We start from the raw sequence: 21,613 nt of genomic DNA, 5'->3' as shown, positions 1-21,613 counted from the left end.
ACTGAACATTGAAGTTTACCTTATCTTATTTAAGGCTAGATTTATGATGTGCAATATATCTTGATGCATGCTTTATAATCCAGTTAAGGAGTTCCCAAAAAGCTGATCAGTGGGAGAAACGCTGGGAAGGCACCTAAAGAATGCTTCAGGCAGTCCAGGAGAGATTAACTGCTGCCTAAGCAAAAAATCTTAGTGATCCCTTATGTGTCAGGAGTATAGGAACAGCTGAGACGCATTTTCTCTAAACACTGTGGCTTTTAAACCTCAAAACATACGGCGCCAAAAATTGGTCCACCCCAAGGATCGGTTCTCCCGACACAAACAGAATAATGTAGTGTACGCTGTTAAGTAGCAGGAGGATTGCTGTGATTTATACATCAGGGAAACCGAACAATCTCTGCTCAAGGGGATGGCACAACACAGTAGAGCTACCTCACCAGGTCAGGACTCTGCAGTCTATTTACACCTACAGGCCAGTGGACACTCTTTCAATGATGAGGATGTACACATCCTGGACAGGGAGGAACGCTGGTTTGATTGAGGATTCAAGGAGTCCATGTACATGAAAAGGGAAAGACCATCTCTGAATAGAAGAGGGGGCCTAAGGGTACATCTTTCACCATCTTATAATTGTGTGATTGCAGCCATTCCCCAACTCTGTGAATGGTACTCATGGTCTTGGATCATTGGTCTTTGATTGGTGGTTTTTGATCAATCGACATGACAATTTCCATATTAATGGTCAAGGAACTGATCTCACAGCCCATTGTTTGTCAGCGGTGCTAATTATAGTCATTATGCAAATGTACTGTTTATAAAGTCGGCAAGCCTGCAGTCAGCTGAGACTGAAGAAGTCCCTCGGATATGTGACAAAATGTTTCTCCCACCAAAAACACTACATCCAGATGAACAGAATCACCTTTTTGGGATGTGGTGTATTTAATTTTTTTTTCTTGAGCTACTCCTGTTCTGCCACTTTTATTAAGTGTGCTACCATTGTTGGTAGAAACATTAATGTCCTTTAGCAAACACTTCCGCTCCCATACAGTGTAAATTCTGCAGTTCATAAACAGCTCTGATTGCAGTTCTTGTGCACTTGGTTAATCTCTTTATGTACATTATGTTTCTAAACTGTGCTAAGCTAGTCCGAGGTAATTTGTAAAAACAAGTGCAAGGGTTTTACTAAAACTTTGATGATTTATTCACAGTATTGAGATCAAAATCTTTATTGTTTGTATCTATTCTAGTCAGGTACATTTAAAAAAATATTCAACTACTTTCCAACGTTGAAACTTCGTCTCTGTGAATTTTTGCTTTTAACATGTTTATATTTCTGCTCATTCAACTCTTTTTTTTTTTCCACCAAACATTCAGCAATTTTAAAATAAATTCAGCTCAAATGTTTTGAAGGTCAGCTTTGACCTTGGAAAGCTGACCTTTCCAAAATAAGTCTATGTGCTTATTATTTATTTTTTTATTTTTTTATTGATACTGCTGATTGATGGTGAGCAAAATAAGAAAGATTTGAGATCTAGTCAAGAAAAAAACAGCTAAATTCGGTCAGTGTGGCTCACCAGGAACTGTCAAATTAATAGAAATTTTGTCTGAAAGACTGCCGTGCTTATTTTTCCTATCAGTACAACCTGAATCCTCTGCTGAGTTAGAGTTTCTGCCTCTGGCAGCTACAAAAGGGACACAGTTACAAACAAAACAATCAGCATTAAACAAGTTTATCAAGCGTAGTCCAGAAAACGTTTCCTTCCTGAACTGTTTACAGCCTTTAATCATTTAAACAACAACGTCTTGCATGCATCCTTCTTATCATCAGTGTTTCCTTTGCTCATTTTCCAAACAATCCTTGTAAAGTGTCCCACTGTAAATACTGTTTAACACATCAACAGTGAAATCATTTCAAATGAAATGGAGTTAGAGATGTAGTCACAGGTTTAAAATAGAAAAGACTCTGAATCACACTTGCTGTGATTGCAGTCAGTCCTCTCACAATGTAAGCCTCGAGGCGCTCACATATTTTCCTGGTGGACTTTTGCACTTGTGACCACTGCTGTAGACCTTTCGACTGTAGCTGCTTCTCACTGATCCCTTCTTTGCTCTCGCACTGCTGGCTGTGCTTTCTGACGTCTCTGTCTCCTCTTGCTTGAGGTTGTGGAGGTTCTCGCAGTCACATTGGTCATACAGATCCAATTTCTTCTGATTTGAGCAAAACCACTTCCCAGAGCTATAGAGAAGCTCCACAATGCTGGAAAATGCTGATATCACCCCTACAGCAAAGTAGAAGAGGAGGAAGACTGTCTTCTCTGCAGGTCGGGAGGTGAAGCAGTCCACCGTGTAGGGGCAGGGAAATCGGTCACATGGGAACTGGGCCTCCACCTTGAAGCCGTAGAGATACCACTGGACAAATAAGAAGCCGATTTCTGCCACTATGCGGGAGATCAGAGTGATAATGTAGAGTGTCCTTAAAGCTTTTTCTTCTCTGTTCTCCCTGCTGCTCCTTTTCTTCGATGGAGAGGGGTTGGCACTCTTGTTATGCTGGTGTGTGGCGTACACGAGGTAAAGCAGAGAAGGTGTAGCGATGAGGACTATATGAAACACCCAGAATCTGTACTGGGAGATGGGGAAAGCCAAGTCATAACACACCTGCTTACATCCTGGCTGGAGGGTGTTACAGGTAAATTCCTCCTGCTCGTCCTCAAACATGTCACTGGCCACAGTTCCCAGGATCACTATCCTAAACACCAGCATGAGGACGAGCCAGAAACGACCCAGCATCGGCGACTCGGTCTGGAGGTCTTTAAAGAATCCACCGATGAAGTCCCACTCACCCATGGCTGCAGCTCTGTCAGGCCTTTTGGAAGTCTGGAGGCTTGTTCAGCTGTCTGTCTCAGAGCAAAGGCTGCCTTTGTTTTAAAAATGAAACTAGAATTCTTGTTATAATAATCTCCAATATATGACTCACAGTGAGACTGTACCCAATAAAAGTGATCAAAGGTAGCTTATCCATCCTAAGTGTTGACTGAGTTCATACTCCAGTGGCCTTAAACCAAAAATAAAACATTACAGAAGAACCTGCAAAGACTATCAACAATATCATTAAAGACATAAAACAATAACAGCAGCTTACGAGCCTTTAAGAAACTCTTACCCACTAACATTATAGAGTCAACTGCTCCAAATTTCTTTCTATTTTAGGATATATACGTGGTTTTGACTCTTTGAAATTGACTCTGGAGGAAATATACTGACTCGGCTATGTTCCAGAGATGACAGTGATGGCAAGATAAAATGGGTTGAACATTGATTTGTAACTTCAAAATTGTGAAGGGACGTACTACAAGAAAAAGCTTTTGTGTTTCTGTGCATAGACTGAAGCTGTGGAACAGTTTGAATATGGAGTGGAAGCAACATCTAAACATAAAGCAGCTCAAAAAGAGTTATAAAGATATGATTTTCTTGAATTATAAAGAAAGGAAAAATGTTGAAATTCAGTGAATGTCTCTATTTCGAAAATGTCATGTGATGTATATATTATCAGAAGTCTGTTTGCTATTTTTACTACAGATTATATCAGTAAGGAAGCTGACTATATATTGACTGATAGCTTATGGCAAAGGGGTGGGATTAAATGAGTGTGTACTTCTTCCCACTCCTTTTCGATGTGTAACTGAATCGGAACAGATGAAGCAATATTGAAATAAATTAACTTTATTTGTATAGTATTTTTTTTCTCTTCTTTTCTTTGCTAAATGTACCCTTATATTGTTTACATGATCGAAATAAATTAACAAACAAATAAACAACACACGATTGTTGACGTTTGTTGTGGCTAAAAATCTTGTCTGCCGAAGCCTCGACTGGGTTGAATCGTAGCCCATTTATGCAGAACAGGTATCGCTTCCTTCTTTTAGTTGTTCTCGACACACACATGCACAATGTTAATATATCTGATCAGAAGCATGGAGGAGATTCCAGGAGCCAGTTACTTAGTCTAGCAGAGGTGGAGAGGGTCGTAGAAGGTCTTTAATCCACCAGCAGGACTAGTATCTCCTTGTTCATGCAAGGAAGAGGACGATAAACACTGACATTTGACATGTGGGTCATTTTGTTTCAGTCCATCTGATTCTGTCAGGTTGCACCTCAGTTTGTCCAGGAGCTCAGTGATGCCCTGATCCAGAGCATGCCCTGAAGTAGTCCTTACAGTCTGTGATGAGAGGAGAAACCTTCTTTGTGCCATTTAGCATCGGCTCCAGCACACTCTCCTTTTAGATCTGGACCAGAAAGTCAATAAAGAGTTTGGCAAAGTGGACTTAAAAGTGGTGTTAAAAGCACCGGAAATATATAAGTATATTTATTTGAGGCAGTTTAATAAAGCCTAGAACACTCAGGAAGCCATTCTCTCTCTTCACCATAGGCAGAGGGTCCTCGCCCACTGGTAGTGTAGCATGCAAACGAAGCTACACTGAGTGGTGCAACAGCCTGGGGTCAACTGAAGGAACTCCTCAGCCTTAAGAAGCCAACAAGCAATCAGCAAAGTCAACACAGTAATTAGCCACAGTCTGGAAATGTGTGGGCAGGTAAGGTTGAGGCTTGACTTCTGAAACACAAAAACCAAATGCCAACATTCACACAAACAAAGGGGAGAGAGAAAGCAGAAGAGAAAGGAAAAGATAGAAGAGCAAGTCGAACCAGTAGGACCAAGGCGTGGCTCTCCAAGAAATATAAAAATAGTACTCATTTTCAAGGTTTCTTGGGTCTTATTTTTGTCTCGGTATGGCCTGAATCCCCTGCTGGGTTAGAGGTTCTATGTTTGATGAATCTGACAGCTACGAAAGGGCAACATTGACTAAAAACCAATCACCTGTAAGGAAGTTTGTCAAGTGTTTTCCAGGAAATGTTTCTGTCAAAATGCTTGCAGACTTTCGTCATTCAGCAGAACTAACAAGTCAATGATGTCTCTCATGCGTCCTTCTTATCGTCTGTGCTCGTTTTGTCATTTTCCCATAAGTTTCTTCATGATGTCGCCAATACACATGAAGAGGAAAACATGTAGAGGGAATTAGAAATGTAGTCACAAATTTATGATAGAAAAAGGAGGATGCTGTGATTGCAGCATATGTGTCCTCTCACAATGTAAGCCTCGAGGCGCTCACATATTTTCCTCTTGGATTCTTGTACTTGTGACTGATGCTGGAGCTCTGTCGACTGGAGCTGCTTCTCACTGATCCCTTCTTCATTCTCACACTGCTGGCCGTGCTCACTGACATCGTCTCTCCTCCTGATTTCTCCTCTGTATCCTCTTGCTTGTGGTTGCGGAGATTCTCGCAGTCACAGTGGTAGATTCTGTCCTCCTGGTCTGAGCAAAACCACTTACAAGAGACGTAGAGAAACTCGACAATGCTGGAAAATGCTGATACTACCCCTACAGCAAAGTAGAAGAGGAGGAAGATTGTTTTCTCTGCAGGCCGGGAAGTGAAGCACTCCACTGTTAGGGGGCAGGGAGAACGGCTACATTGGAAATGGGCCTTCACCTCAAAGCCATAGAGACGCCACTGGACAAATAAGAAGCCGATTTCTGCCAGTATGCGGAAGATCACAGTGATAATGTAGAGCGCCTTGGAAGTTTTTTCTTCTCTGTTCTTCCTGCTGCTCCTTTTCCTCGACGAGGAGCTGTTGGCCCTCTTGTGATCTTGATGTGTTACATACACGAAGTAAAGCAGAGAAGGTGTAGCGATGAGGATCAAATGAAACACCCAGAATCTGTACTGGGAGATGGGGAAAGCCTCATCGTAACACACCTGCTTACATCCTGGCTGGAGGGTGTTACAGGTAAATTCCTCCTGCTCGTCCTCAAACATTTCACTGGCCACAGTTCCCAGGATTAGTATCCTAAACACCAAAACGAGGACGAGCCAGAAACGACCCAGCATCGGTAAATGGGTCTGGAAGTCTTTAAATAATCCACCGATGAAGCCCCACTCACCCATGGCTGCAGCTTTGTCAGGTCTGTCTTCTTGGAAGTCTGGAGGCTTGTTCAGCTGTTCGTCTCAGAGCAAATGCTGCCTTTGTCTTAAAAATGAAACCAGAATTCTTGTTATTGTAATCTCCAATCAGTGACTCACGGTTTAACTGAACCCATCAAACCTGATTAAATGTTGCTTCAAGGCTTATCCACCTTAGTTGCTCAGTGGGCTGTCTTAGTGGGCTGAAACCAAAAATGACGCAAAGAACCCGCAAAGAGAGTACATAAAGCACAACGCTTCAGGAAAAAAAACTGTAGCAACAGCCTGTAATATATCCTTTCAGTTCTTTTCTCCTTCAGTTAGCATAAAATACAACCAGCTAACATTGTAGAGTACAGTAACCAACCTCAAGACTGATCCAAGGTTCCATTTCATACATTTGAACTTTGCTAATGGACAGGTTGAAACCCAACTCCTACATTTCAGAGATGCCAGAGATGCCAAGATAAAATAGTCTGACGACAGTGTTAATCTACTATGCAGAGACTCATGACCTACCGTCATGTTTGTTTTCCCAAGTAAGCAGGTACCAATCCAAATCATTGGATCATGTGCTCCAATCACTTCCATGACCACATGTGTATAACAAATGCACTTAGGCATGCGGACTGCTTCTACAAATATTTTAGATTAGCTCAAGAACAGTGCGTAGGGTGGCTTTTCATAGCTGAGCAGCTGTATACAAGCCTTTCATCACTGAGCTCAATACAAAGTCTGGGATGGAACCACTGGACTCTAGAGCTGTGGAGACGTGTTCTCTGGAGCAATGAATCACTTTCCTGTCTGGCAATCTGATGGACGAGTCCACCAGTGCACAAAGCAAGGGCCATAAAGACATGAGTCTGATGTGGAAGAACTCGACTGGCCTGCAGAGCCAATATTAAACCCTACGGATTAAGAACGGGAGTTTACTCAAATTCATGTGTTTGAAGGCAGATAAGTGAATACTTTTAGCAATATAGTGTATATTTGGATGCTCCTACTGCTGCATTGCATTAAAATCTTTCTACAAAATTAAAGCAAGTAGCTTTTTTCATTAAACAGGAGCCCCAACACAACCCGGTGACACAAAGCAAACACACCATGCAATCAATAAAAACAAACTTTATTTTTTAAAGGTATAAACTGAACAGCCAAAGAAATATTTACAGGACAGCACAAAACACAAACAAGTGGATTACAAAATACGCCTAGAAGCTAAGAACAAATACTATTAAAACTAGACTTGTATACCAGCTTTTTTCCCCCTTCTCTTTGAAATAATACGATTTTTTTTTTTTTTAAATAAACAATGGTGAGTTTTTGTTTATGTCTTTTTTTAATTTAAAGGTTACAGATTGCTGGTCCAAGGTCCATATATGAGGCGAGTGTAAATGCAGCTGAACTTCAACAGATAAAATGAGTGCAATATTACCTGCATGGCACACTACAACATTTATGACTCATCTTTTCGAAATAACAATTTGAGAACTATTATTTAAAAATCTTCATCTGAATCTGAGTCCAGGTTGTAGGTGATGGGTTTCCGGGCCCGTGAGGGTTTATCCCGTGGTGCTGCAGCTACAGGAGCGGCTTCTTCAGGGTCTGAAACCTGGAAACTCTCATCCTCTTCCCACTTCTTGCTCTTCTGTAGCAGAAAAGGAGATTAAAAGGATTAACAGTGATTATATTAGCACAGGATGCATACAGGAAACCTTTAAAATCTAAACATGTGTAGCAGAGAATCATTTGTTCTACTTAAGTCAGTAGTTTTATTTCAAATGTCACCATTTAAAAAGCTACTTTTATTCTTTTAATAGCTTCATTGTTGAGCCACTTTTTCGTGGTCAGAGTTTATAGTATTTCATTTTATATTTAGAGTTTTACTTCCTGAGGTTGGGCTACTGTACTGCAGGAATATGCCAACTTCTGAAATACTTGAATCACATCTTATGACGTAACACATAAATAGAAAACGAGTGTTCAGTATAAAAACTGACCTTGGTGCCAGCAGTCGTCTTGGATTTGAGTCGTGACATGAGGTCATCTGAGGAGCTGCTGTCAGAGTCATCACTGAGGTTCTTTTTACGTTTAAGAACAGGTTTCTGTTTTGTGACGGGAGCTTTCTTTTCAATCTCTGAGTCGCTAGAGTCGAATGACGGGACATTCTTGGCAGCAGGAGCCCTGGACGCAGGTTTGGGTTTAGAGAGAGCATCCAAGATAGATGGCTGCTTCACATCTAGAGAAAAAGAAGAAAAAAAAAACGACATTCCAAAGATAAATTTGTTGATTTCTTTGTTTTATAATGATCATGTGCTCAAATCTACCTGTGACCTTTATAAGACCAAACAAACATCTGTGTTACCTGCAGCCTTCTTCTTGGATGCAGCTGGTTTCTTGGCAGCGGCGGGCTTCTTCGGTGCGGCCTCTTTGGTTTTACGTTGAGTTGGAGGCTTGGATGCTGGCTCCTGATCGTCTGACAGAGCTGTAAAGTGCCACAGAGACAAAATATCCAGTCCTCAGAGCCTTGGCCCCACATTTCGCAAATTCATCAAACTATGATCCTAAATGAAAATACTTACAGCTCGACTTTGTGTCTGTTTTTTTAACTGTCGATTTGCTTTTTGCTACCTTCTTCCTGCAGACAAAAGACAAGGTTTGTTTTTAAGGTACATTAAAACAAAAGAAAGATACGTTTTAAGGTTTTTCTTATACTCACGTGGGTTCTGGAGCTTTGGGAGGCGGAGCTGGAGAGTCCACATCATTGTCCGACACAGTGCTGGGATCTGGGGCGAAGCTTGCATCATCATCGTCACTTATTAAAGCCTTCCTTTTTGGAGCGTCCTTCTTCCCCCAGTCATCAAAATCATCTTCACTGTCAGACATGCTGTACTTCACCGCAGCTTAAACAGTAAAAAAAAGAACAAAATGAAAAGGCAGCTTTAGTAATGCTGCGCTTTGTCAAAGAAAACAAGCATGAGAAGCTGAGGTGTTAAAATGCTGCTCAAAAACCCTTCAATTTGGCTCATTTCCAGATAAGTTAATAATCTTAATAATAAACACCTTCATTTAGAAAAAGCATTTTATGTTTACTCTATTATCTTGGTCTAATATTTACATTTTTTAATTATCTAAAACACTTAGGTGTGACAAACATAACATAAATAAATAGGAAATCACACCACTTAAAGAGTTATCCATCAGCAGAGGAAGCAGTGTGGGCCATCAAGCAGATTCACCTTTGGTTTTCCGTTCTACGCGCTCTCTGGGGGCAGCCGCTTCCTCTGCCTCTACTTCACTGTCCGACAGGCCGACATCCTCATCTGACCACGCGTTTTTCTTGGGCTTCTTGGTAACAGGCTTGAACTGAAGAGTGGTCTGCTTGCCCGTCTTTGATGCTGCTGCACACGAGAAATGCACTTCTTTATGAACTTAAACAACAATGTAAAATTTAAGTGCAAACTGATATTTATTATAGCAACTTGCTTATGATTATCAACATTTTTGAGTGAATGTTATAGCAAGCACCAAATTTTACACAATCCAGTTTTGTGTGCATGAAGGAACGTCTGCATAGTTTGGATTAGGTTGTTGAAAACATAATCTAAACTTTAATTCCCCAAAAATGGAGTTTGTATCCATGTTGGCGGAGTACAATATCATTTAGTTGAGAGCCGGAAATTTTCAAAACTTGAGGCTAATTTTGATTTTGCTCCAGCGAGGATTGTGGAGGTCAAGTCTGCAAAATGTGTATTGTTACAGGTTTGCCACTAGATCTCACTAAAGAGCTTCGTGGTTACACCAGTAAGCAGAGGTGTGTGATCATAGTTGAAATGATTTCCAGGCGATATCCTGAACAGTCATTTCTACCTTTTTCTGCTGCTTGGGTCTTGGTTTTCTTGCTCAGCCGTGCAGCTAAGCCCGTTTCCTCAACCGGCTCTGTATTTTCTGCATCCTCTCCAAACTCCATCTTCATCACAACATCTTCACTCTTCAGAGACAGAAATGAGGTCAAGAAAAATGTTACTTTTGGGCAGTTTGTTGTTCTGAATGTGTTAATGTAAAAAACAGTTTATATGCACAATCACATATGAAAACATACCTTGATTTTCTTTCCTCTCTTGCCCTCTCCTTTCTTCAGATCAGCCTTCCTGTTAGCTTCAGCCTTCATGGTGCTGGTGACACGTGGAATGACGCGGCGGCCCTGTGGAGTGGGCAAAGTCTCCTTTTTCACCTTTACTGCTTTGCCTTTTCCAGTTTTTACAGGAAGGGTGGCATTTTCCTTTTCCTTTGCCTCAACCCGCTAAACACAAGAAGAAGAAAAATACATCACAAGTTTGACCAGGAGCAAAAGCACCGATCACAGTTGTTCTTTAGATATAACATTATCACAATCTGATCACATGACTAACAAAGTGCACCGATTGGATATAAAGCAGAAAAAGGAAAAGAAAAGAGGAAGACAGAAAAGATCCAGTACCGCCAGTTCCTCAGAGAAGGCAGCAAGGTCCTCCCTCCACAGGTCTGCTGGACTCTTTTTCTTTAGGGTGTTTAGCTCTGTCACCTGTACAAGAGTTAGGACAGAAACACACGACCTTAACACAGGAGCTAATAATCTACCATTTCAAGCTTAAAGCATCACTAAGTTTGCCGCATAGCTCACCTTAGCATCCCTCTGTTTGCACAGCTCCTCCTTTTTCTCTTTTGTCAAGAACCACATGGGCATGCTCAGCAGATAATTGTAGTCCGGTCCAGTCGAGTCATCTTTTTCTCCTCCTTCCCCCTCCTCCTCCTCCTCCTCCATCTCCTCCTCATTCTAAGAGAGTTCACACAGATGGTTATTTAACATCCCTCTCTGTTGTAGCTGAACTTTGTTGGAACTGTCGGAATCAGAGTGTCCCACCTTCTCCTGAGCCTGTTTCCAAGTCTTGACTGGGTCGGAGTCGTAGCCCATCTGTTGGAGCATGCGGATCAGCTCCTTCTTTGGCTTGTTCTCTGCACACACACGGACAGCATTAATACTAATCAAGGAACAACCAAACTAACTATGAATAACTATATCAGAAGATATACAGGATTTTCCACTGTTATTGAAAAATGTGCTTGAAAACAAACAAACAAACAAACAAACAACAACACAGAATCTATTTGAAACTTTGCACTTACCAATGACCAAGGTGCCCTGAATTTTCTCCAGGATGAAGCGAGCCTGGTTGCTGAGCTTGGCGCTCTCTGCTCCCAGCATGCCTGCCAACCAGTCCTTTCTCAGCACGTAGTACTTCATCCTCAACTCAAAGAAATCTCTGATGATATCCTGCACAGACTCATACTTTTTCAGGCTACCCACGTGGTCAAACAGAACCTGGAAAACAAAGGGAAAAATGCTGATGCTTCACAGGGTTTGGAAATATGTGGATAAATGTTTGAAATTTCACAGGAAAGCAATAGACGACTTTATTCATCCTGCTGTGAATGTGTGCAAATAAGTGGCAATCATTACCATCGAGTTGCAGGTGAGGGGGCTCTGCAGCTTGAAGACTTTATGGAGGCCAGCAGCCTCAGCCTCCCTCAGCTTCTCTTCTGTCATCTTGACCACAAAGCGCACCGTGGTGTCAGTGTGGTAGTCCTTGTAGTCTGTGATGAGAGGAGGAACCTTCTCTGTGCCATTCAGCATCGGCTCCAGCACATTCTCCTTGTAAGCCTAGACGAGAAAGTACATGAAGAGTTCAGCAAAAGGGTAAGAGGGTATTTATTTGAGTCAATCTAATAAACACTATGCGTACATATGGCAAAATGTTCTGGAAATGACTTAATTGACCAACCTGTGTCCATGTTTTTACAGGCAATTCAGAGATTTCAATAGTGGTCGAATCAAGGATGGAGATCTCTCCACTATTCAAGTACTGGTTATCCATCACCTGCTCAATTGTGCCTCTGAAGTCTTTATAATTTGGAAGCTGTAGGAGGAAAAACAAGCACTTAGTTTTTGCACAGCAAATCACCCAACATGGCAGATCTCAGGAAACCATCCTGACCATGGGCAGAGGTTCCTCGCCGTCGAGCATACGGTTGATGTTGCTGATGATCTCACGAATGTCGTAGTTTGGAATCTTGCTGGCCCAACCTGTGCCGATGCCTTCGGCTCCGTTCACAAGCACAGTGGGGATGATGGGAATGTACCATTCAGGCTCTACGCGCTGGTTGTCATCATAGTTATACTTGAGCAGGTTGTCATCCACTGCTGGGAAAACAAGGCGGGCGAGGGGGCTAGAAGTAAAGATTGGTGGGAGAATTTTCGTTAGTGACTCAGTAACTAATCCATGTAAAAAACTGTCCCCATTTTTTTAGATTCATGAAAAAAAGTGCAGAACATGGGCTGATAGTTCTACACACTTACATACAACTCATTCATCCACAATGCATGATGTAGCAGTGCAAGAAGTGACAGCGGTTTAACTACAATAAGCCTTCTTAACAATGACCAATAGTAGCCTCTTTTCGGTTGCTGGCTCCCTACATAAGCACTTCGTTATTAAATCTATGAGAAATCCTGCGTACCTGAGCATAGTGAAGATGTATCGAGGGCTGGCAGAGTCCTTGCCACCGTGCAATCTGGTTCCAAACTGTCCCAGAGGCTGCAAGAGATTCATGTTGTTGCTTCCCACAAAGTTCTGGGCTAAACCAATGATGGTCATCATCAGAGAGACCTGAAAACAAGAAAGAGTTTAGAGTAAATACAACAGAAACAGCTATGTACAGCCAGAATGACTTGCATTGTTTTTTTAAATCTTTCTATGAAAGATCACTGCTTCTACTTTCCTTTAAATAAACTTTATTTTACCGGAACCTTCTCCATGTGTAACAATTCAAGTTCTGGCAAAATTGACAGCTACCCTTAGATATAAGAATTTGATGGCTAATAACATACAGTATTCAAAAGCAAAGCCTATTTAAAAAGAAGTGAACATTTTTCTGAACATAAAAATGATACAGTTAAACTGAAAAGTCAAACCAAGAATCTAAATTAGAAACACACTGACAAAACCCACACATTAAAGCCACCTCACCTCTCCATGGTGATAGGCCGACATCTCAGCCACTGAGCCTGCCAGCTGTGCCACCTTCACCTCTCGCTTGTCGTTCCTCTTGAAACAACAGTACAACACCTTCCTCTGACCTGGTTTCAGTCCTGATGTAAACACAAATGCATCCAGACATTAGACCAGCGGTTCACAACCTTTTACACCTGTCAAGAAGACTCAGCAAACCCTTCCCTGAACACATGCTCAAATGACTTAAATTTTAAACTGGATCTGGACAACTCTCAGCTTTCTATTTCTCCATAATTAGTTAATGGCTTTAAATCTTTCCTTTTTTCTTAATTATCATTATTTCACGTACCATCCACCAGGCAGGGAATGGACCTCTCGTTATCAGAGTTGGAGAAAAGTACCAGCTCCTTGTTGACGAAGTCGTTGTACGACAGGGACTTGGTTGACTGACCGTACAGGTACTCCTGCAAAGAGACAGTAAAACAGTCAAACTTAACAGAACAGAAACAAGATATTGAGTTCACCAGTTGCACAGACATTACCTCAGGCAGGTTGTGCTCTCTGCGCTGGCGTCTGTTAATCATAAAGTTGGTAAGCCACTCTTTTCGCTCTTCCACTTTCTTCTTGCTAAAGGCCTTCCCAGAGAGAAAAAAAGAATTGTAAAAACAGACCCAAGAACTAATGCTCCAACTGTTAGTCATGGCCTACAGGATGTTTAAAAAGTCCAGATCAAATATAAATTGGCCAAGGAATGATCGACACAGATGGCTAACATCTTACAAGGGTGATAGCTTCATCGTCTTCAGGTCCTGAGTACTTGAATGGGATACGATGTCTCTGCATATCAGAGAAGTACTCCTTGGCTTCCTGTGATGTGCTGGTTCCCAAACCTAGATGGGCAATAGCCACAAAAGAAAAAAAAGAGATGGTACAAGTTACAACAAAACAATATAGAAACTATAACAATGACAATGGCCATATGCATTATGTGTTGCTTACTTGTCCGTTTTACTACCACACAGGGGTTTGTAACAAACCTTTGTAGTATTTTATTTTCCAAGATTTGTGGTTTTGCTGGCTCTCCTTCCATGCATTGAATTCAGGAATACTGTAGAAAGACAGCTGATTTTTCTTGAAAGACGCCTGAAGAGACACAGAAATAAGATGTCCATCACCATGGTTCTTGACGCATAGTCATTTAAAGCTTTTCACATTTTAACATTATTAGAAAAAAATGTGGATTTTTAATTTAAAAGTAACTTGGAATTAAAAAGAAAAAAAAAAAAGGGGGGGGGAACCAAGCTTTCCATTAAGCTCTGAGTATTCTGAGGTTTTGACAGCAGATGGCAGTATCGTTTCAAATTTCCAACATGGTTAAAAACTCAGTCACATTAACAAATAAGCACATGCCATAGCTCAACTGTGCATCTCTCAGGTGTCTTTGAGGGAAGAAAAACAAAACAAATGTGTGCATGTTGCGAAGAATGCTCATAAGAACAATAAGATCTTAGAACAGGGGTGGGCAATTCCAGGCCTCCAGGGCCGGTGTCCCTCCAGGTTTTAGATGTATCCTTGAACCAACACAGCTGATTTAAATGGCTAAATTAGCTCCTCAACATGTCCTGAAGTTCTCCAGAGGCCTGGTAACAAACTAATCATGTGATTCAGGTGTGTTGACCCAAGGTGAGATCTAAAACCTGCAGGACACTGGCCCTCGGGGCCTGGAATTGCCCACCCCTGTCTTAGAAGAACAAACTCATATTACTTGGTTGTAGGGATGGGTACCCTAACGGTAGTAACCAGACCGAAAAGCAGCGAACATTTCATTGCTTTATTTCGGAGCTTTTTTTTTTCCCCCTGAGATGTCATACACTTTGGATTCCAGCCAATCATTTTACCTTTGCAAGCTTAGTAGTCGGGCCCAGGTACGTACGTTCTTTTAGAGCAGAGCTACAGATTAAAAATGCCCAAAGCGAAGCGGTCAAAGTCTGGCTGTACTTTACAGCAAAAGATGCAAACTCAGCAGCCTGCAACAAGTGCTTTAAGGTGATACTGTGCAAAGGAGGTAACACCTCGAACATGATGAAACATCTGGCGACGTACAGCATTTTGTTAAAAGCCGAGAACTGCGCCGTATTTGATAGCGCAGACACACCGAGCACATCTACTGCCGGTGGGTTGCCTGTTATGCAACATCCCCCAAAAACCCGAAGAGGAGAGTCCTGGCCCCTAGCCCTGCCAGTGTAGCAGAAATGATGACGGATGATGATGGCAGCAGCAGCTGTTCTTCTCTGCGTGAGTAGCTTAATGTTGTTAGTGTGTAATTTACATTGAGTAGGCTAACCGCGTTATTACATTAATGCATGTAAGGTGAACTAGCAAACACCGTCGTAGTTACATGCGGCTGTCTTCTTGTTTGATGGCAGATACTCCCTTCACCCTGGCCAAAAAGGCTAAAATGACCAAAGAAAAAGTGGAAAACAGCTAAACATGAGAGGTTTTTGGACAAAGTTTGTTTTTTTCCATTGTTTAAGCACTGCTTCCAGCCAAGAGTGATGCCATAAATCCCCTATAGCTGCAGAAAAGGCTAACATTGTTATCTTTTTACAAAAAAAAAAAAACAGCTGAAAATGAGGTTTTTGGACCAATTTTGTGTTCTCCATTCTTTAAGCGCCGGTTCGAGCACCATTTCAAATGTACCGGTTTGGTACTGGTATCGGATAAAACCTAAACAATACCCATCCCTACTCGGTTGTGTTGTAACAACAAAACATGGCACATCACAACTCTCTCTATTGCTATTGTAGGTATGAAGTTGTAAGCGATCCATGTCTGAATGAAAGAACACATCATGTAAACTGCCAGATGAAGCCAACAATATTGCACATGGCAAGTCTGCAAAGGGCTTTTTAGAGCATCTACATACCTTGATGATGGGAGTGATGAACTCTTCCAGGAAGTTGTGACGCAGCAGCGAAGGCCAGTTGTGGTGGATGAAGTTGATCAACAAGCCCTTAATGTGGGAGCCGTCTTGATCCTGTGACAATAACACAGGTCAGATATATTGCAACAAAGTAATTGTGTGTGAGTGATGACAAAAAAGGGTTAGTAAAGTGCTCTGTGACAACATTAGTAGCGCTAAAATAGTTTTTAATAGTGGGCTGGGATTTTGAAGTCCGTCTTTAACATGCATCCATCCACCAATTCAGATTCTATTTCCCCATATATGTGAGAGGACATGTGGATTGTTACTAGAAATCGTAGTGATGATCCTGTTTTTCCCATCTGAAAGTCAGTGTTGGCAAATGATGAACAAAATTCATAAGCCTTGCTCGATGAAGAAAAACTAAAAATTCACTCAAACATCCATCTGAGGCTCATATGAAGCTTCAGCTGCCCCACTAATCTAAATTGAGTCATAGCTTTCAAAGTCATGCTCAGTGAAAATTACTTAGTAGCTCTCTTCACAGCTGTAGGGGAAGGATACCTTCCTCAGGTTAAGTGCATGTTTCCTCTTAAAACTGGGCTCACAGTTAACATTACACTGGATTTGTACCTGCTCTAACCACCATTTGTTCCTGCAGCACCTTATGAAAGGCTTCAGGGCCAGTATGGACAGAAAACCATTATGGTCACAAAGACCTATTCTTACATATATGTAGGCACAGAAACATGAACATCCTGAATATTATCAACACAAATAAGACACGGGAAGATAGGAAAGGAGTGAAAATAAAGATCAGCCAAAACACCTGATCTGTCATGATCATGATCTTGCCGTAGCGCAGACTCTTGAGGGATTCTGGGTCACTGTAGTTCTTTTTGTACTGAAGACCGATGATTTTGATGATGTTGTTGATTTCTGCGTTTTCCATAATCTGATTAGAAAAAAAAAATCAAACAAGTTTTACTTACAGCTGTTAAATAAATAGATGATTCAAGCAATCATTATTTTTGCTAGCCTAACCTGTTTATGTGAAGCCTCCCGGACATTGAGCATTTTTCCTCTGAGAGGGAAGACGCCATAGCGGTCCCTTCCGACCACTCCCAGCCCAGACACAGCAAGTGTCTTGGCTGAGTCTCCCTCTGTAAGAATCAGCGTGCAGCCAATGGAGTTCTTCCCACCTGTGAGAAAATATAGTGAGTACAGTAGGACTGCAGGTCATCTCCATTCTCGGGATGCTGGACTGTACCGACTGCGGCGCACATTACCTGCATCGTTGGCATCATCCAGTTTTGGCACACCTTTGATTTTTGTGTGTTTAACAGCCGAGCACTTCTTGTTGAGCTGGGACTGAGCCTTGAACTTCACCCAGTTCATGATACTTTCCACAATCCCACAAGATGTGGCCTAAGTGCAACAAAGGATGGACACCAGTTAGTGAAATCGATGAATGATTAAACTTGTGAGAAATACACTGCTGGTGGCTTTTCATCAGCACCTGTTTAATGAACTTGTCACTCAGGGGACACTTGGAGCCAAAGCTCTTCTGCTGCAGAGTCATATTCTCTTTGGTCTGAGAGTCGAAGGTGGGGTTTTCAATCAGGCAGTTGACAAACAGCCACATATGGTTCTTCACCTAAATGGAAAAAAAACGTGAAGCGCACTCAGTTGTGCATTTTGTTAACAAACATTTTTACGGAATACACTTACATATTCATTTTCATTAAAAAAATAAATAAAATGAATACCTGGAAAGGCTTGACTGTCACCCCAGCTTTGTTCTTCTTCTTCACCACTTCAATGAGCTTGCTAACTACCTGGTCAGCCACATAATCAATGTGCCTGCCTCCCTAAAGTCCAGAGGACAAAAACAAGATCCATTTAGAGAATAAACACCGTAGGTCTTAATCATAGTGACACAAAGTGGCTGGAGAGCAGCCGGATTTCTGCTTGGCTGCCAAGAGAGCTCAGTCTAGTTCAATCATTCTTAAACTATTTCAGAGCTGCTCAAAGATGTAAATTTAGACAGCTTTCCAACAAACTTAATCATTTAAATTACTGATTTAACAACAGCCTACACATAGACACAATATATGCATTAGATCAAATCCAATGCACTGAGTTATTACCTTTGTTGTGGCAATGCTGTTGACAAAGCTGACTTGCTGGAAACCTTTCTCGCTCATGGTGAGGCAGACCTCCCAGCGCTCGTTGACAGTCTCATGGATGACAGTAAGAGGACCACCCAGTTCATCCACCTTGTCTTTCACATACATGTCCACATAGCTACGGAAACCTGTAACCTTAAGTGTGAAGTTCATACAGTTTATATCAGTTTTCAATGCATTTTAGCCTGAACAAATTAGGACGTAACATGTAAGATTTGTCTTGCTGACATCAAATATTTCATTAAATGAAGTTAGTAGAAATAATTTTAAGTCAGGTAAGTGACTACTTTTTACAAGTCCACAAAAAGCTTTGGATTTTAGGTTTAACTTTGTGAATGAAGTCTTCAGTCAACATTTAAAATACACATAATATATTAAAAAGCTTAATAAAATTACTTCCCAAAACATTAAGAGTTAACGGAAAAAAGTTAAAGATCACAGTAACTTACTGGTAGCTTCTTGCTATTGAAGAACACCCGGACACCCTTAGCGGATCCAGCAATATCATAGGCTCTCCTGGTCATCAGAGCCACTGTGTCTTTGTCAAGGATGCTCATCTTAAACTTGGCCAGATCTGGTCTGAAGGTGATGCAAGTGTATTCCTCTCCATCAAACGGTTTGATGCTAGCCTCCCCTGCTTTGCCCATGTTGTCATACCAAGTCTATGGAAGACATGGGCATAACAGAAAATGACATTCTCCCCAATCAAGACATAAAAATGAAAGTGGGAAATGAGGTCGATCTTCCTTCATACCTGCTTGAAGCACTTCTTCGACTGTTTACAAGCAGTCTCGACAGTGAACTTTGTACTGAAGATGTTGCAAAGCTTGGCACCGTATCCATTTCGTCCACCTGAAGAACATTTATAGAGTTAGGAACAGATTGAACATTAAATTAGGCTTTTTTCCTAATAAAACGCTAAAATTTCAGCATTAATTGTGTTGGACATAATGATGTTGAAGGGAGCCTTTGTAATTATACAGAATATTTTCTCATTAAGAATGACAGAAAACAATCAGTATTATATAAAGCACTCAAATGTATCAATCTTACCAGTGACTTTCTTCTCGTCATCATCATAGTTACTTGAAGTGAGGAGCTGTCCAAAGATAAGAGCAGGTACATAGACTTTCTCCACTTTGTGCTCCACCACAGGAATACCCTTCCCATTATTCCATACACTGATGGTGTTGTTTTCACTAAAAGGAACAAAAATATACACAAGCGCTTGATTTGTCAGCTGGTAGCTGTAGTAGAGTTACTTTGTATTTTAATATCTTAAACTTGGTAGTGCACCATTATACACAACTCACGGATCAATGTTGATCTTGATGCAGGACATGCCCTTATCTCTCTGCTTGTTATCAGCTGCATTTACTATGGGAAGAGAAAGTAAAATCTATTTTTACTACCGGTACATTTTACTGGAGCTAAAACACTGTTTAATAAAGGTTTGTCATGGACATCTATAATTGCAAGAGCTTTTTACTTACCAAGGATCTCATCGAAAATCTTGTAGAGCCCAGGCACAAAGGTCACATCACGGCAGTTCAGTCCAGCATCCTCATCAAACACCCACATTTGCTAATGAAAAAAGTTAAATAATCACAAGGAGCTTGCATGTGTTCATTCAATAAGAACCATAATTGTGCAGTCAAAAAACAAAACAAACAAAAAACTGCTTTAAATATACACGTGACTGTTAAAGAAATTTTAAAACTTCTTACCTGAGTGACAGGCTCAACAGAGCCTATGTAGGAGTCCGGTCTGAGCAAAATGTGCTCCAGCTGCGTCTTCTTCTGATAGATTCTCTCCACTGACAGCCGCTTAGGATCCTTCTTCAGCTTTTCCACCGGCTTGTTCTCCAAAAAGGCCTGATGAAAACGACACAAGGTTATCTTTTAAGATTCATCATTCAACACTCTTTATTGTCATCATGCATAACGAAAGCAACTGAACCTCACACAGTGCAAAAAATAAATGAAAATAATATCAATATACTGATATCTTCTATAGGCCTTGCACCGTAACGAAGATGGGACTTATCTTTGTACTGCAGGAAACCTTAATATAATGATCAACATCATCTATAGTGCTACTTGCTGACAGTTTTGCATGTTTTACTGCACAAAAACACAACAATGTAAATGTACGGGGGGAGAGAAAACACCCCCCTGAAGTTGCTTGGCTCTGATTACATTTGAGGCTCAAGGACAGGGTTTAGCTCAGTATTTAAGGACAGTTTTTATTTCAAACACAATAAATAATGCGAGGAGAATGAATGCAGGGGTAACACCATTTCAACTGGCTTAACAGCATTAGCTATAGTTAATGTTTACAAGCTGCTGTGCCAAGAGTTAGGACTAGTTGTTAAATTACTAAAAGGGACACTCTGCAAGTAGTGCATTATTACGTCTAAACATCGCGCACTATTACATTAAGCAGCTCACGACGTTAGCCAAGTGCCTTTAATTGTTTCTTAGAAGTTTAGCTTACAGTTGTAGCAGGTTAGCACGTAAGCCTAATAACACGTTAGCAGCAAATATGAAAGCGACAGTAACGTTACCTTCAACGGTTCAGCCATTCTTCTTGTATTTAATGTTAAAGCCCTTCGTTTGAAATATAGTACACTCTAGGTTTGCAACAAGCTAAATAAATCCCAGCTACCCCCAATAATAATAACGGCTGCCTGAGCTGAGGTCCCAGTATGAATATTCGAAATTTTGTGGCAACATCTCCCGCCAGCTATATTGACCAATCATACTACTGAGCGCGTGACGAATTCCTCCAATGAGAGCAGCAAATCCGTTCTTTTTCAGTTAAATAACCAATCGTAGACGGTAAAAGTGGCATGAGCCCACCCATCTCTTGTATCACAGCCAATCAGCATTCAAAAAGAAGTAACCTACGTGCATGGGAATTCAAGAACAGACAGGAAAAGGGTTAGGAGGGAAACAAAATAGCCTGTTTCCTTGATTTGGATTTAAAAAAATTCCTGTCAGCTCTATTTTGATAGTGTCTAATGAAGAAATGCGACCTATATTTTATTATTACTGTTTTGTTTTCAATGTTCTTTGAATTTTTGTTCTACAAGTACAAACGAAGCTTTTTTTCTCTGATGATTTCACGTTTCTCGTTTTTTAATAGAGGCGGACTGAGCAGTCTCAAACGTGAATCTTCACTTTTTATCAACTGTAATACAATGATAATAATAATAGTAACTATCATAACAATTTCCAGAAACACACAATAAAGGAACAAACTAAGACGAAGTTATAAAGAAATTACAAATCAACTAAAATACCGCATTCTATATGGCAAAAAATTATTTTAAAAAATATACTAAAATTAATTACAAAAAAATATCTTTCAGTAGACATGAGTGTTTGAACGTGATGTAAAAGAAGACACTGATGAGGCAAGAGTCTTTGAAGG

At 40.9% G+C, this 21,613-nt stretch overlaps 3 protein-coding genes across 6 annotated transcripts; all 3 read right to left on the bottom strand.

Annotated features, from left to right (window-relative positions):
- Positions 1 to 1,529: 1,529 nt before the first annotated feature.
- Positions 1,530 to 3,600, bottom strand: LOC309712566 (gap junction delta-3 protein-like). The gene has a single exon (XM_082543448.1). The coding sequence runs from the start codon at positions 2,842 to 2,844 to the stop codon at positions 1,999 to 2,001; it is 846 nt and encodes a 281-aa protein (XP_082399574.1). The 5' UTR covers positions 2,845 to 3,600; the 3' UTR covers positions 1,530 to 1,998.
- Positions 3,601 to 3,704: 104 nt separating this feature from the next.
- LOC309712564 (gap junction delta-3 protein-like) lies at positions 3,705 to 6,693 on the bottom strand. 2 transcript variants are annotated; one of them, XM_082543445.1, is made up of 2 exons: positions 6,534 to 6,693; positions 3,705 to 6,075 (listed from the first exon to the last, which is right to left on the bottom strand). In XM_082543445.1, exon 2 carries the CDS (start codon positions 5,997 to 5,999, stop codon positions 5,139 to 5,141), a length of 861 nt encoding a protein of 286 aa, XP_082399571.1. In that variant the 5' UTR covers positions 6,000 to 6,075; positions 6,534 to 6,693; the 3' UTR covers positions 3,705 to 5,138. The 2 variants fall into 2 exon arrangements, with proteins under 2 accessions (XP_082399571.1, XP_082399572.1); XM_082543446.1 differs by having other exon boundaries at positions 3,705 to 6,071.
- Positions 6,694 to 7,123: 430 nt separating this feature from the next.
- On the bottom strand, positions 7,124 to 20,938 carry top2a (DNA topoisomerase II alpha). Of its 3 annotated transcripts, none has more exons than XM_082543425.1 (35): positions 20,745 to 20,938; positions 19,906 to 20,052; positions 19,672 to 19,762; positions 19,492 to 19,555; positions 19,232 to 19,377; positions 18,933 to 19,030; positions 18,628 to 18,840; positions 18,140 to 18,313; positions 17,759 to 17,860; positions 17,509 to 17,646; positions 17,279 to 17,417; positions 17,034 to 17,191; positions 16,819 to 16,944; positions 15,993 to 16,103; positions 14,104 to 14,209; positions 13,847 to 13,956; positions 13,609 to 13,701; positions 13,416 to 13,530; positions 13,082 to 13,203; positions 12,573 to 12,721; positions 12,050 to 12,281; positions 11,837 to 11,971; positions 11,515 to 11,715; positions 11,181 to 11,376; positions 10,918 to 11,009; positions 10,678 to 10,830; positions 10,495 to 10,578; positions 10,117 to 10,317; positions 9,885 to 10,005; positions 9,254 to 9,412; positions 8,734 to 8,917; positions 8,597 to 8,652; positions 8,380 to 8,499; positions 8,015 to 8,253; positions 7,124 to 7,662 (listed from the first exon to the last, which is right to left on the bottom strand). In XM_082543425.1, exons 1-35 carry the CDS (start codon positions 20,760 to 20,762, stop codon positions 7,513 to 7,515), a joined length of 4,743 nt encoding a protein of 1,580 aa, XP_082399551.1. In that variant the 5' UTR covers positions 20,763 to 20,938; the 3' UTR covers positions 7,124 to 7,512. The 3 variants fall into 3 exon arrangements, with proteins under 3 accessions (XP_082399551.1, XP_082399550.1, XP_082399552.1); XM_082543424.1 differs by having other exon boundaries at positions 9,254 to 9,415; positions 20,745 to 20,937; XM_082543426.1 differs by having other exon boundaries at positions 9,254 to 9,415; positions 10,678 to 10,824; positions 20,745 to 20,937.
- Positions 20,939 to 21,613: the final 675 nt, after the last annotated feature.

Source organism: Aulonocara stuartgranti, assembly GCF_965226115.1.
Source record: "Aulonocara stuartgranti genome assembly, chromosome: 8".
NCBI classification, from domain to species: domain Eukaryota; kingdom Metazoa; phylum Chordata; class Actinopteri; order Cichliformes; family Cichlidae; genus Aulonocara; species Aulonocara stuartgranti.
This window is presented reverse-complemented; position numbering and strand designations above follow the sequence as displayed.